General features: G+C 36.5%; 1 protein-coding gene across 6 annotated transcripts in view; it reads right to left on the bottom strand.

Annotated features, from left to right (window-relative positions):
* The window catches only part of LOC139944921 (disks large homolog 1-like), a 95,586-nt gene that overhangs the window by 50,562 nt on the left and 28,717 nt on the right, over positions 1-16,307 (bottom strand). For 3 of the 6 annotated variants that reach the window (XM_071942102.1, XM_071942101.1, XM_071942104.1), the window contains 2 exons: positions 12,890-12,928; positions 10,316-10,452 (listed from right to left, as the gene is read on the bottom strand). In XM_071942102.1, coding sequence (XP_071798203.1) covers positions 10,316-10,452; positions 12,890-12,928 — 176 coding nt within the window. Of the gene's footprint in view, positions 1-752; positions 899-3,370; positions 3,524-10,315; positions 10,453-12,889; positions 12,929-16,307 lie in introns of those variants that run through there. The other 3 variants (XM_071942103.1, XM_071942105.1, XM_071942106.1) reach the window with 3 other exon arrangements.

Raw genomic sequence — 16,307 nt, 5'->3', positions numbered from 1 at the left:
AGAGTGAAACAAAACAACTTTCATTTGATGGCTACAATTTTCTCTAGGAAACCAGGCTTTGAAGCTTAGAATCCTTCCGACATTAAATCTCTAGTCTGAGTCACATTCAGTGGCAGGAAACACTTGATGAACAATCTACGTGCATAGTAATAACATGAATGTTCAAGTAGTATGTTCTACAAGGAAACAATGAGAGTGGTGTGATGTTTCAGAACTCAACAACTTCACAGGTCTGTAAGATGAGTAGGTTTGAGCTCAGGGGGGCCAAGACTTGGGGGAGGGTTGTTAGTCTCAACTCAAATAAAATAACCTGTACTAGAATTAGAATCAGTCAATTTAAAACAACAATGTAAACAACAACAGACATTTTCTGTTTTCATATAATTATTTGGCAGTGATCAATCACAATGTAAATTCTTACACCTGTCTTTTTATGATGTCATAAATATTTCATTAATAGGAAAACACTGAAATGTCCTTCCTGTTCAGCTCAGGCCAATTTACTTTTAAGCAGTCAAAGGTCTACTCAACATTTCCAAGAAAACCCTTGAATTTATTCATCTTTGCTTTTCACTAACAACAAGCTACCATCCAGACAAAACTCAACACTTATCACACAGTTTGTTCAAATCAAATGATTAATGAAGGAAATGGTTAACCTTTACGAGTCATGTTTCAAATAAGCTTGACTTTTATATTTTAAATTGGAGGGGGTGCACATGTGCATTAAGTACTGCCACCCTTAAACTCACATTAACTCCATTTGGAAACGTCCTCCTCCTGGCAGTGAAACCTGCAGACATCTCCTCCACAACATCCAACAGAATCAAAAAAATTTAATGACAAACTACTCTGGGACTCCAGAGTCTCCACAACCATCCAAAACGCAGCAGTAAGTGTCAAACCCTGTAACATGAAGCAGTTAAATGCTCGGGGGCTTTATGCTGCTGACTACCTGTAGTGAATAAAGATTCTCACTCAGGGAATCTGGCCAATGTGACCTTGAAATTGACCTTTGACATGACCCTGTCATGGTTGCTGAATCACATAAATGGAGACCAGGCTGCATTTCACCATAGTTTACCATTGAGTGGTGTATAATGGCTACGACAGGTGTCTTTTTTCTAGTCTAGAAAAAGAAAATATCAGAAACTTCTGAAAGTTTTCAAAAGTATGAAGGAGGGGGCAGGGCAAAGAATGTTAGATTAAAGGAAAAGTGTTGCCATTTTTTTCTTTTTACAGAGATAATACAGAAAAACTGGTATGGTTATGTCTGTGCATGAAGAATAAAATCTGAAGATGTTTTATGCAGAAATGCTTTTTATATTGAAATATTATTGTCCAATCTTTGAAGGGAACCGGTTTAAAAAATATTATTCTTTATCAGCAGCTACAGTCTTGTTACCAAGTAACATTTTTAGAGTAATGACAAAAGGTACACCCTCCTATTAACAATCCAGTGTTCGTTATTGTTCCAACCAGCAAACAGGAAAACAAAACATGGCAAACAAATATTGTTAAATTAATAAACTGAAGATCAAATTTCAGTATGAAAACATGTGAGTTTGTCATCAAAAACTAACTCTGAAGTTGGTTTTCAGTGTAGATGTAAACTAAGCATTCCAATCTCTAAACCTGACACATTTAATAATTCCAAAGCTTGGTCTAGCGTGTTATTTCTGCATCATTAGTTAGTGTTATAATCGAGTCAAGTCTGCATAGGCTACGCAGCGTCGCCTCATTCAAGCTTCTCTAATGTTACAAAACAGAAAATGACGCTCACACAATAAAACCCCTGGTAGCATAATTTTGTATGGCATATTCTATGAGAATGCATTATGCATTGATGGCCCTTTCTGTATAGAGGTCTGATCACGGACTCCATTCATACATGGAATGTTGACTTAAGGCACACTAGAATATTGACAGGAACTGGTCCCAGGTGGAATTATACAAAAATATCAAATTGCTAGGTTTACATTGTCTGCACTTTTTAGGTTAAATTTACTGAGGGAAATTAAGTTTTGTTTCAAATAATGAATCATAGAATACTTTAAAGGAAAAGATTATGATGGTTTGTTTTCGTTAGATCAGTAGTGTCGAATGTTAATATTAGTCATCATTGAAAAAATCAAAAGACTAAAACGATATAGGGTCCCCATTCTTCAATTATTCCAGCGCTAGATAAACATCCTAGCCTGGTCTTTCATACATTCCATCCGGAAACCCCCTCACATCGTACATGTAGACTCAAGGCTCCACTACAATAACAACATAGAAGCGCCTTGAACTTGAGACTAGCGCTATACAACTCTAGTACATGACAATGTTGTATAATGATATGTAAAATGCATAGCAACCCCAGGGATGAATTTAATAAAGCTGAGATGCTATCAAAGCTAGTATGAATATATCACAGTCTGACATCAACTTACTACGTACAGTAACGTAATTCCATCTGAATATGAAGGAATTATTCATCAGCCCGCTTAGGTTTGCATGAATGGAAATTTGAATTGGACAATCTGAATTTAATATGCACGAATATATTGGAGACAACTTATAAGATCTGATATTATCTAAAGCAAACTAAATATGTTACTACCCTAAAGGGCATTTCTGTTTGTATTTTTTTTTCCAACAAATTAAACAATATCCAGTTTCTGTTTAAAAATTAAATGGTTATTTGATGCTGTTTCTTGAAACATTGGCAATTGCAATGAATGCACACAACACCAGCCATTCAATCAGTAATATGAACACATCAAGATCTCTGCACAAGTAAACATTTCTACAATGCCCTGAATGAAAATCACTGAAATGCATTAATGGCTTGATTTATTCAAGTATTTAGGCTAATTCATGTACATAAGAAAATGTACACGTGCAAGTTATAATGTATTTGAGAATGTGCATGTACGCACTACATTTTAATGACTGAAAATAAATTTTACTTTTTCATGGTCTATAGCAATAGCGCCCTCGTGTGCTTCAAGAAAGGTATGTTTTCAATACAATGTGAATAAATATTATTTGGTCCTTAGTGTAGTTTTCTGATTTATCTGAGGGCAAATTTTTTTTATTTAAAAACACAGACTAAAGTAGAAAGAACATCATGCCTGATAATTATAAACCAACTACAAACACATTTCCTAAATCATCAGAATATTTACAATAAAATGATTGTTTAAAAGTGAGGTCAGTTATTGCATTGCTTCCAATAACATTTCAAACAGTTAAAAATAAATATTCAACTCACTCTTTTCTTTCATAGCCATTCCTAATCATAACATAAAATTGATGTCTAAAAACTTCTAATAATTGTTCCCACCATACACATCACACAAAGATAAAGAGAGATATTACCTACTTTGTAAACCCTCCTCGGTGGTCCAAAGATTCCAAACCTCATCCTTTCTCGAGCTGTCCTCATATATGAACAGCGGATCTTCACAGGTTCCGACAACGACCCAACAGAGCCCCTCGACTTGACTGAAATGTTATCCATGGCCCTAAGCCTGTGCTTTACAAAGCATCCCACCGCCAACTTGTTTATTATTCATGTTGCAATTTCCTTTGAGATTGCGTTTGAGATGGGCAAGTGGGCATTGGAGGAGCACACTTAAAGTTGTTGTCTTCGTCTCTGACAAGATGTCTGTGACCATGATGATGTCAGACTCTCCAAAGAAGATTATGGGTTAATGACCTCACATTGCACAAAGTAGAATGCAGGCATGAGATTAAACAAGCAAATCACAGAGATTTTCCTTGGCATTTAGCACAAAGCTTGTCCTGCACATCTCTCTGAGTATTACATCTTCAGAATCCTCTTAGATTTTGTAAACACAAACAGAAGTAACACATGATTCAAATTTAATGCTTTAGATCTTTCCAACAATTTTTAAGTTTGAAAGATTGAAACTTCATTTTTGAGTGTGTACTTTGCGCATCCTTATATACCACGTACAATGGCTTGTAGTTTGTTCTGATAATAAACTGCCCACATAGTGATTTATCTCTTCATTATAAACAGATGTCAATCAAAGAAAACAAGCCATATTTGTAAGGACTTTCAAACACATACATAAAACAGAGATGTACATAAAACAATCAAGATGCCTCCTGCTAAAGCTATATCCTTGTTTTAAAGGTACAAAAAGCTACACAGAATAATCAATGAATCAAAGTATGAAGTAAGCAAATCGAAGGTGATTTCTTCTGGGAGAGACACACTCTCCAGATAAACTCCCTACAGTAACAGAGCTGTCACTATGAAAGATGAGTTTCCATTCCACTGAGACAAAAGCGATCCATAAAGTCAAGTCATCCAAAGACAAATATTAAGCAGCAGGAAAAGAGTTTACTTTTTTTCTTTTAACTTCACCAGCACTTGAGATGTTTTATAAACCTCCTTGTAACTACTCATCCAAATATAGATCCTGTCTGTAGGCTGCACAGGACTCTAGAAGAAAACAGCTGGACCAGTAAACAGGCGGCATAAACTGGTTTACTTCCATTAGGTTCGTCTCTACTCAAAGTGTCTGCTGATAGCACTGGTACTAAAAAACATTCTCCACTCAAAAAATAAAAGGTGCTTCAAAGTCATTCAGAAAATGATAGCCTTCAGATCTCCATCATGAACTGATTGCAGAAACAATGAGTAGAAATACAAAGATTTGTTATAAAAACTTCTTGGAAGATGATAAGGTGATTTGTGGATAGCATCTTCTCACAGCTCAAGGAATGATGATACTACCTCATGTGGCTGGTCTGTCTGTACACCACGTCTTACTCCTCCTTCAACCCAGGTCTAGAAGACATTCCAAACATAAACATTCATCAGCTCTGTCAGGAGACGGTATTTCAAGACTGCAGGAGATGAGTGTGATTGTATACACAGTGTGATCTATAGACTGTATGCAAGCAGCCAAAGGGTGAATGTGCACGGTTATACAACTGCTTCAATTAAGCAATGTTGTTTCTACACGTATGCAGTTTTGCATCACACAAAATGTACAATGGTTTTAAAACTACCCAAAAACAAAACAAATTGCCAGTAGGCCTAAAGACAAGTGTGTTTTGTTTTCTCTTCATGTTCACAAAGTAATGTAAATTAGTCAGTATTGCTTTTTGAACTGCTTCTGAATCTAATTAGCAAAAATAATACCTTGAGTCAAATCATACAATACGAATGACGATGCAGGTTTTTTTTCTTCAAAAAACTGTAAAATTTCAGGCCTGGAATTACAAGAGGCCATAAAGGTCATGGCTGCCCTTGCCCTGGTCTAGGCATCGGTGCCCCTTTAAAAAAGTTAACAGACGAAACATATCCAACAGAAATTTGTTGCCCATCAAAGATGAATTTCCTGGACTGAGATTGTGTGCTGAACAGCTCCATGCAATAAGAACCTTTATTATGGTTTGTGTTCAGTATGTTCAGTAGTTTTAAGTTCATCATGTTAACATCTGAAACATAGAGTGTATCATCCATGTCAATGTTCTCATGTAACATTCTCTTCTCTACTCTAAGCAGTTACTATACAGTTTGCATATGGTGTTTAGATCAATCCCCCTTCAGGTTTATATCCGGAGACCGGCAGACGCTAGACTGATAAACAACTCCTTAAAATACATAATCAGTTGGACATTGTCCAATCAGTATGCACAGCATAATGTTAAAACCATTACTTATATATACATCCATATTGGAGTCAGCCATTTGTCAAACTCTAACCCAGTTTCAGCTAATTGAGGAGATGGTGCTGGTTGAAAAAAGGCTATGGTTTTGACTTACAATTACACAGAAAACAAGAAATTGTTAAAGATGTGTAACTTTTAAGGAAATCAACACTATCTAAAATATCATACGTTAAAAACAGTTTGATTTCATTCACACCTTTTATCCGTTATAATGCTCAAATGTGTCCAACCAGAACTTTTTTGAATTGTTTGCTTTTCTGTGAATCCCTTTTTTAACAAAACAACGCCCTCATGTGGCCATGTATAAGCAGACACGACAAATCATTTAAATTACCAGTTCTATAAAACCAATAAGCGTCTTGAACCTTCCGAATACAGACAGGGGACCAGTCTACAAAGACAGCTGATCATACCCCATAGTAGAATTCACATTTCATGAAGACGGTTCATAAAGAGTTCAGTCTGTATTTCTTGAAGTCATCATTGCTCAGTCACTCTGACAGACAAGAGTTCCATGAAAGAGCAAAATCAATGCCTACTGTTCAGTGTAGATCAAAAACCCCAAGGCCTTATTATATAAAGGGATGCAATTTGAAAACCAAGGTTCAGGCGCCTCCTTCATTTTAAACCTTTTTGGTCTGAAGCCTTTGCTTGAACCTAACATTACTAAACAACATACGTATTTTGTAAGATTCCTTATTGACATCAGGTTAATATTGGCTCCAAAAAAGTTGTATCTTCAACACTAGTCTCAATTTTAATATATCCTGTTGTGGTGTTTTTATCTTCATTGGGAACCCTCTTAAACCCATATGATTCCCAAAGAGAAATCCTTACCCTAATTATCCCAATTGAGCTAATACCCCCCCCCCCCCCTCCTTAACTAAACACTCTCTCTCATTAATTGGGTAAAACCCTGGTAAACCCTTGGGTACCCCTTCTGCAGTATAATGTACCATACACATGAAGTGGCAGTATTTTGTGTCTAACATTATGTTGTGGGTAGCCATGTTAGCCAGGTAATTGCAGAGAGGAGACTACATGTCACCATTAGCTGAGAGTATATGGGGCTTTTCACAGCAGCAAAGGTGTCAGTTGACAGGGAATTATAAATTTAATTACTCAGGCTACATCATTATTTAACATCCATAGAGAGGAGGCCTCTTATATTATAACACATCAAATATTGAATGCCACCAGTATGCGTGTGTGCATAAACATGCCTTATATATTACTGGGTGAACAAACTCTGACTGGATGGTAAAGTTCATTGGTTGTAAGCTGAACCAATTGTATCATCTTGCTTCAACGTCTTAAAGATGCTGTACTGTCTCACTCTCTGCATATGATTCCCATGCACAGAGCCTTACTCTATGCTGGGCCAAGGATAGTGCACTTATGGCACAAATGTTTCCCAGTAAGATGTGCCTCTATTGCCAACCATTCGCATAGCAAGATTTGAAGTCAAGATAAATCATCCACTAATTCAATGGGCTTATTATTTTACTCAGAAATGGCATCGGAACAAAAGAATCAAGGGGAGAAAACAATTTAGCCAGATTACTGACCAAGAACATCTGGTTTGAAACTCGTATCAGCAACAACAGCAAAAAAAAGAAGAGTTTATCAAAAGCTAGACAGCATTCCTTGGCCATAATTCTGAAATCATAAGACTGGAGTTTGACTGTGGTGTACTATACCTCCTTTAAGCAGCTTCAATGATCCTTGCCCTACTCCCTCCGGGAATTCCAACCATTGCCAGTTGGTCATCGTATAAAGGTTACTGATTATCAACCAATAACTCCCTAGAGTGAATCTGCACTGTCTCTGCCCTACAACCCCAAGAAACATGGTGGGTCAAGTTATGGCTTTCTCTTCTTCAAGACACAAATTAATGGCAGGGGAACAGAATGTTAGAGATTCCGCTGGATTGGATGTAAATTGAAGAAATGCAATCCAATTTGTGGGTGTAAAACTGGACTGACCAGCCTCGTTCTTAAAATAGTAAAGATTATTTAATATAATGAGGACATATGTCTGGAGGGATGGTTTCAATTACCCAAATAGAAGGTGAATCTAAATCTAACTTACAACCCACACATGTGAAGATGGACACTTCCAAGGCCAAGACAAGCCAACCAAGTAAGAATACATGTGTACTATGGAGGAAGGACCAACAACTTATGACAGAGGGTTCTTGTTATGTATCAAGGAATAGAGGTGGGGGGGGAAATGGCTGATAGAAAACAAATTGAAAAACAGCAGTAAAAACACAGATGCCTCCGATGTCATTAAAAGATGTCATGGACATTAAATAATATTAATGTAAATTTGTGGCAAAAGTCCTTTCAAAGTTCTTACAATCCAACAAACAAAGTTATTTAAAAACATTGCAAATAAGGTCATAACAAACCTACCAACTCTATTGGATTTTTTTCTAGAAATAAGAGCAGTTATCTACATGTATTCGATGAGAAAACCCTCATTTGGAAGAACAAATTTACGAGAAAAAATGCTTTGTTTGCCTTTAATAAAAACTGACACACCTAACTAAACTTTCAAACAAGCTGAATGAACTAAAGTATGTTTTTTAAATTTGTGCAAATCAAAGTGCAATTGCTCAATAAAAAATAAAGTAAAAATAGTTTGTACATTTGAGCATGTGCACCCTATGTATATCTGAACAGGTGCAATGCCTAGTGTGAAATTAAAATCAAGTTACCCTGATCTCCGATTTCAAATAAATCATCCAATAACGTCAGATTATTCAATTCTTCTCACGCTGGTCCCAACTTCCCTGTCCCAGATGTAACATTAATGTGTTATGTACTTATGTTACATACACTAAGGAGAGATAAAACCAAGGTACTTCACAGTATGGGAACTAAAGCTAGAAATGCAAAGAGTGTTTTTATTTGTGATGTGATGAGGCCGGTGGGAGGTTGACAAGAATGGCGTTTTGATTGAACGATGCAGGAGGTTTAATTCTAAAACTCCTAGACTTATACAGCTGACTCCAACTATCAAACATCATGGCTTCATATCGGCTTTAGGCCATCAAATAATTGTCCTAGTTTCAAATTCTAAAGAGTCTGTGTTCATATTTGTGCAGAGGGAATAAACTTCCAGTTTAACAGTTCATTTTCCTGTCGAAGTTCTTATGGTATGAGTACCAATATATATTTGTCATTTACTTTAAAATACATGCCTGTATTTATTTTTTAAATATGTCAAAACAATGTGTCTAATCTTTTGACCTTGTCTCATAGATGAACTGCTCTAATGTAGTAACTTAGATAATTGCACTAATTCCAAAATAATATCATGAAAACTTAGCTTGAATAGAAATCTTCATTATTACTGGTTCAGCTTTCCAGTGAAGCTTCATAACAACAATAGCAGTGAATTGACTTATAAATATTACAAACACATAGTGGGTCCAATGGTCCATAATTAACCTTTCAAGAGAAGCTGTTACAAACTGTCATTTCATCAGCTGAGCTGATGATGACATTTAAGTATCTCCCTCCTGGACAGATCTGACTTGAGCTTTGATGATCTCTCTAGAGTTGACTTCTAGTCATACAGTGTTCATCTTACAAATCAACTAAAAACACTTAAAGGTAGGGTCATACTTTGGTCATGAACAGTCAAGAAATTGCATAACTGTTATCAAAAAGCCAGAGTCGACTCTTAAAAGGTTTTCATAGGCATCCTACAAAATGATTTCTTCTGAATCCTCTGTCCGTTTGAATAGTGAATACTGCCCTCAATACAACCAGAGATGCGGTTGGTATGTGCTGTAACCTCGCTAATATACTGTGACCACTGTACACAACTGAAAAACTTGTACATCTTGAAGCTTTTTTTAATTTTGTGCCTATAGATACATGACCTTCTAAGTTCGTCAACCTGTACTTACCTGCACATACTTACCAAGTTTTACCAATAGAGGGGGCTATTGATCTTTCCTATTGACTGATTATCACAATACACATTGGACTTGATTAACAGCAAGAATAACTTTGTATGGATTTATATAACATTAAACCTGACAAAACGATTTATAACTTGTACTTCAGTGTGAATCTTAGTCTCAGATCCCATTTAAAACAGAAATTCTTATTTTGAATTGTCTAAATCAAAGAATTCTGTTTGGAAAGTTTTATTGTTTTGGTTTGTTTTGATTCTAAAACAGAAACAATTGTGTTTACTTTCTTCACACACCCTACCAAACTCTCCAAATCAATACAATCATTTTGCATGATTTGGATGAATCTAACATGATTTCGTGGGGCCAGTTAACAATGATTATCATGAGTTCTTCAAACTTTCAGTTATCAACACCGAAAACTCTTCAGGTAACTCTCAGTTTTACTAATTTCTATCAAATAAAAAATGGAAACATGACTTTCAAAAACAATTAACATCAGGCCTGGAATTTTATCTTGGAGAGAGCAAGGCCATTTTATTTTGCTATGGGCACTTCGTTTGCAAAATCATAAAGTCTATGAAAGGGGCACAAAGGCCAAGATCAGGGCAACCAAGTTCAAGATCAGGGCAACTGAGGCTACAGCCTCTGTGTATTTCCAGCCCCGTAACATACTGTACATACCGGTGAGTTATCTGGGCGCATTGGAGTTGCATACGTTTGTTGTTCCCATTTGGAGGCCACTTCAAGAGTTTCCATGGTTTTTTGAGTGACACTTTTACTACCGTCCATCAAGGTGGCTTCGTAAAACTCTTGAATATCTAATGTGGAAGGAAATAAACAATACAAGTTTGTAAAATGACAGTTTTTATAAAATATATTAAATATGGCAGGCATCATGTGGTAAAACTGGAAATTCGACAGTGTTTATTCAATACAAGGAAGTTATTGCATCTTGAAGGATTTTTGACATAACGATCAAACTATTAAATTAGAATACGACAAGAAATGGATTGCCCATAAAGAATAATGGAGTACTTTTAAAATAAACCAACCGACCCGCCAAACAATACCCCCATTTTTGTATTAGACTGGTTCCACTTTAAAATATGTTTGGCTAGTTGTTTGAAGCGTACATGAAAGGGGTAAACATTCTACATGAAATGTTCGAATCCCAAATGTCTGGTACCCTTTTCATTCACCACTCAAATACCAGTTGATTTTTATAGCTTTTTATAGCTTATTTCCAACATGGCAGCCTTGTGCGTTCCAAATCAAATCAGCCAATTTCAGTTCCGCAGAGAAAACCTTAATTGCATCTTCCCCTCCCACCCACGCTAGCAGACAAGCCAATTTAGTGCCATACAAAGCATGTAGGCACTTCAAATATACTGAAAAGCATCTAGGCTGTCTTTGCTACTATTGTGGCTTTTATTTAGGAATTTTCATCCATCTTTGGGCCTGGAATGCCTCCTCACAATGAATCTTCATTTCAGAGCCAAATAAAATTCTATATCATTGTCTCCAAAGGGAATGTTGTTTATTTTGTTAAGTAAAATTAAAGACAGCTAACATAATAGAGTAATTTGTGAGTTGATTCAGGGTCAATTTTAACTATGTTAGGAAGGGTCACAGTGTGTTTGTACACAATAAAACATGCAATGTATGTTCAAGGATCAACTACAGACAGTTAATGTAGAATGCATCATTTTAAAAACCTACCTACAGTACATGCTCAAACAAGATGTTTCAGTCACTACTTTAACAAACTCATGTGCCAATAGCAACAAAAAACATCAATTGCAGCTAGCAATTTAACTCGGACATGCTTTAGTCTTGCAAAAATAAATGCAAATCTAAACAAAAATAAACTAAAATACAAACCCAAATAGCATGATGCATGAACATTCACTGCATTATGATAACAAGATAATTCACTAAACTTGAATAGCCCCCTCTGTTGACGATAAATGTAACCTAATGAATAATGCATGCATGAAGTGCATAGCATATTACCTGGGGCTTAACTCAATAACCTGCATTAAAGTGATCAAGAAAACGCTGCCTGGGGGTTTAAGTCACAGGCTTACAGGTGATTTGTGTGTGGGAGGGGTGGGGGGGGGGGGGGACATGCAACAGACGCTCTGTGTCTTGTATACAGAAATAAAAACAGGCACCAAAAACTGGCACAAGACTACAAGACAAAATAACCAAGGGATCTTTGAAACAAACATCTCAGACACATTAACAAAACTTATTCTGTTTTAACTAATTTTAAATTTATAACAAGTTTGGAAAAAATGCTCTATTGCAAAATTGCTAAGGGATGACAGTTCTTACTTTTAACAGGTCTCCAGCCAACATAATGTTCATTGTTTGTGACTTGTTCCCTTAAAGCAATATATTCTGCTTGACCAGCTTTTGTTCCTCTATGCTTGTTTTATGGCCACAGAAAGTAAAGAGGGAAATGTGCTGTATGGTTCATTGTAAGCTTGGGCGATATCGATTTATTTTATTCACGATATATCGCCGACAATATATTGCGATATTCGATATAATCGCGATTAATGAAATTTGACATCATCAGTCTTAAAACTCCAAGTGAAAGTTGTAGAAGAGACAGTCATAGCATAAGAGAGGTGTTCTAACGACCTATTCTTCTGGTTTTACTACAAACCTATGGGGTGCAAGATGTCTCAGCTAGCAAATACATCGCGATATTTAATCGATATATCGATATATCGCGACATATCGCAATATATCGATATTTCGATTAAAACCAAATCCATCCGATATCAAAATCGTTTCCAAATTAATATCGTGATATTCGATAATATCGTGATATCGCCCAAGCTTAGTTCATTGTTAAATGTCTAGAATATATAGTACCCACAAAGTAATTCATCCCCTATCTTTCTGATTCTTCTTTATATTCCGTGTCCAACCCCCTCACACCAACCTACTTCTCCTCCCGAACCCCCTTTCAGAACCAACAATATATCATATGTATACCATTCAAACATAATTCACATGCTTAGGAATCTTAGTCATGCCTTTCTACTTTTCTCTTTTCATTCACCATTTCTGGATACCACTTTCCAACATGCCTCTCCTCAAAAAAAAAAGTAAAAGTAATCTAGGGTATTCTAAAACAACTACATGTAAACAGGGAACAGGGACGACACTACAGGGATTATAAACTACACTGACACACTGTCTGACACACACTACAAGTATGAAGGAGAATCTGGGGCTTACTTTGATCAACGGGTAACAAGACACAGGCGTCCTGAATATCTGCAAACAATTTGAAGAAAAACAAAAAAATACTTTGAACTTTGGACTTAAATGTCAAAGGTCAAAAAAGACTCAAAAGATGAGGTTGATCATGAGTTGAAAGATTTGGAATTTTGTTCTTTTATGAAATATGCAATAAATGAAGATGAAATGCCTTTTTTTTATAGGAGTGGTTAGCTGACTCGGTGGATGGCAGCATGATGATTTGTATTGGATTCACCAGACTATATTACTATTATAAAAAGATAAATTTGGCTTTGGTTGTTGGCTGCAGCTAGCTTTCATGACAGTGTAATGTGTTATCTTGTTATATTATCGAGCCATGTCTGCAGACCTAGGCCGAATCCAAATAGGCGTCTACAGCTATGGGTAAGGCTGTTGCTATGGGTGTTGCTAAGGACGTCTTATACCTCAACCCATGATGAAGCAGAAATCTAGCTGTAGCCCTAGCTGTATTCACCAATTAGAACACAGCCTAAGCCACTTATTAGTGCCATTGAACCCCCCCCCCCCCCCCAACAAGAGTCTCGCTCTAGCGGACACTTTGATTCACCATCACTTGAATTAAAATCAAACCAGTGAATAGCACTATAAAGACATTCCAATTAAGTGTTTAATCCACTTTGAGTTCAAACCAAATGAACTTAATTGAGTCTCTATAAACCAACTACATTATAATTGCTCAATCACAAGAAGATGATCATCAGTAGCAAACAAGTTGTACTGAAGAATAATATGCATACTAATCAAGAAGAAAGGTAAAACAATAAGGTAAAAAAGTTTGATTTGGCAGCCCTGGTAAAACTGTGAATGTTAGTACACGTCAATGATAGGTTACCATGGGAACAGGAATTTAAGGAAGGGAAAACAATGAAGTGAAACAGAATTTAATAAGTACAATGTGCGATGCTGGAGGTGCACATGGCTCATCATGACAAAATGATACAATGTGGTAAAGATACATGTGTAGGTGTATGTACTGGACAAAATAGTTTGCTCATAATCTGCTAAGCATCATAATAATTCTCCTCAGCAAAAACTAATATTATGTTCTGCTTCAGCAAATTCTGCCACAATATGGTTATTGCAACGAGGCAGCTCTTATGATTACAATGGACCCACAAGATTAAGCTGGTAAGCACAACATTTCTTGCTTAGCATTGCAACTTACCCAACTGACTATCAAAAACCATTAATTGATGAATGAATTAAGTATGGTAGTTTCAAAGTATCCAACATACAAAGATTGTAAATCTTTTATTTTCAGTTGCAACATCTACTTGATGACATGACCAACAAAATAAACACAAGCAAAGAACAATTCAACCTTGACGAGTAATAAGAAGTATCACTAATTAAAGAAAAGAAGTCTGCCCTATGAAACATATTAAACCACCACAAATAACTGGCCAATAAGCAATGATTGTAAACACACAATCACTAATTTACGGTCCATTGTTACAATGTATAATGTGTGTGATTGGTACGTACATACCCCTACTGTCCACATGTAATAAATTACTACCGTTGAATCATTAGAATGTTTTGCTAATTAAACAAATTTCTATAACTGCAGAAAATGTATTACACGCCGACTTCAATTGTCACTGTGCATTTCCAATCATCCATGCAACCTACAAGTACAGGCAGCTACATTTACATACAGAAACCATTTATAGGCCATGCACAATAGCCTCGTCCATCTTCCATCAAATTCAATCCACTGCATTTCCTACCTAGGCTAGGTCTTTTTAATAAACAGAACGAACAAGTCATTTTTAATAACACGGTGGCGGTTTCGATGCACAGAGAGCAGAAAACTAGACCCAAGATTGCAGTGTGTGTTTATTGGGAAGTTGTTTCTCCAATGACGTGATTAAATCAGGGGAAATTTACCGCTATAAAAGAAAAAAGAAAACGTTGCAGTCCAAAGAATGGTTTCAGGCTGAATGTCTATTTATAGAGACTAACTCATGAGCAAAAACGATCCGCTGCATCGTACATGTAGCTATGTGCGAGTTTCTCCAGTCAATAATGGCCAAGCACTTTAAATGCCAGTTTACTGCAAGCTGATTTTTACCCATCATTCGGTTTGATTTAATTGTTTTTGTGTGAAATCCATAGTCTGTTTCCTAAAGCTCTTCAGGACTTTATCATAATGTTCTGTATACTGCCTCCCGACAGTTACAATATACCCTCTGTAAGTTTGTTTCAAAGAACACCATTTGAGAACTTGTCTTGTAATGTGTATGGGTTCTACTACAAGAAACAGAGGGAGTCACTTTGACACTTGGGTACTGAGCAGAATAAGTAAGTACAGGTGAACATCTGAGTACGAGTCTTAGTAAGAGTCCAAAGTAAAACTCAAATACTCGCCCCTTAAGGTCAGAATGCAAAGCACAGTCGTGTCAAATTATGAAATACTCATGTTATCTTGCCAGGTGATCGACAACACCTCGAAAGGCGTGAACGTCACGACCCAATTCCACTCTTAGTTTACAATAATCACAATCTCAAATCCCTAGACGATATCTGCCGCCATGTTTAACTACCCATCAGCAGTATGATTACACTTGTCTAGTAATTCCCATCATTACATGTGAATGTACATCATGGAAACAAACCCCAAGACAATACCTGTCAGACTGCCCCCACCCCCCCCCCCTCTCTCTCTCTCTCTGTAACAGTCAACACAAATTGCTAAATTCACATCATATCCAATAATTGATAAGTGCATTACAGGAAAAAGTCCATACTGGTCGCTACCAGAATCCAAATTCACAGTCAAGTGTAATACAAAATGGCTTCAATATAACTCCCACAACTGATCCTTAAAAATTTTTTTTTTTATAAATACTCAATTTCATTTTTATTTGTGCCATCAAATTATTCAAGATCAGCAGTGCTTGGTTTTTTTTTTTGGTTTTTTTAATGATTTACAGAGATTAAACGGAGCAGCACCGTGTTAGTTTGTTTCAATTATTATAATCAAGCCTTTTTTTCATATGCCTACTCCTAACCGCTCCCATAAAGAAAAACATACTATTCTAAAAATAAGCAAAATTGAAAAATATATTAAAAATGAATGCTTGACTGGCTCAGCTCATTTTCTCCAATTTACAAGAGACTGCCTACTGTTTGTCAACTGCAGCAGTAGCGGCAGCTTGTGTGTGTGTGTAACAGCACCATGCCTGACTTGACCGTCCCTTACTACACAGTGATGGGCAACAACGCAGCGGTGCATGACATGACATGGAGAAACGCCAGTGTGGAATCTAACGGTATTTGGTAAATGGAATCAGCGAGCATGAAGGAGTGAATACACAGCTTCTTTTGATGAGGCAGGGGACATCTTATAATTGGACAAGATGATAGGGAC

The sequence above is a fragment of the Asterias amurensis genome, chromosome 12 (assembly GCF_032118995.1).
Source record: "Asterias amurensis chromosome 12, ASM3211899v1".
In the NCBI taxonomy this organism is placed as follows: domain Eukaryota; kingdom Metazoa; phylum Echinodermata; class Asteroidea; order Forcipulatida; family Asteriidae; genus Asterias; species Asterias amurensis.
This window is presented reverse-complemented; position numbering and strand designations above follow the sequence as displayed.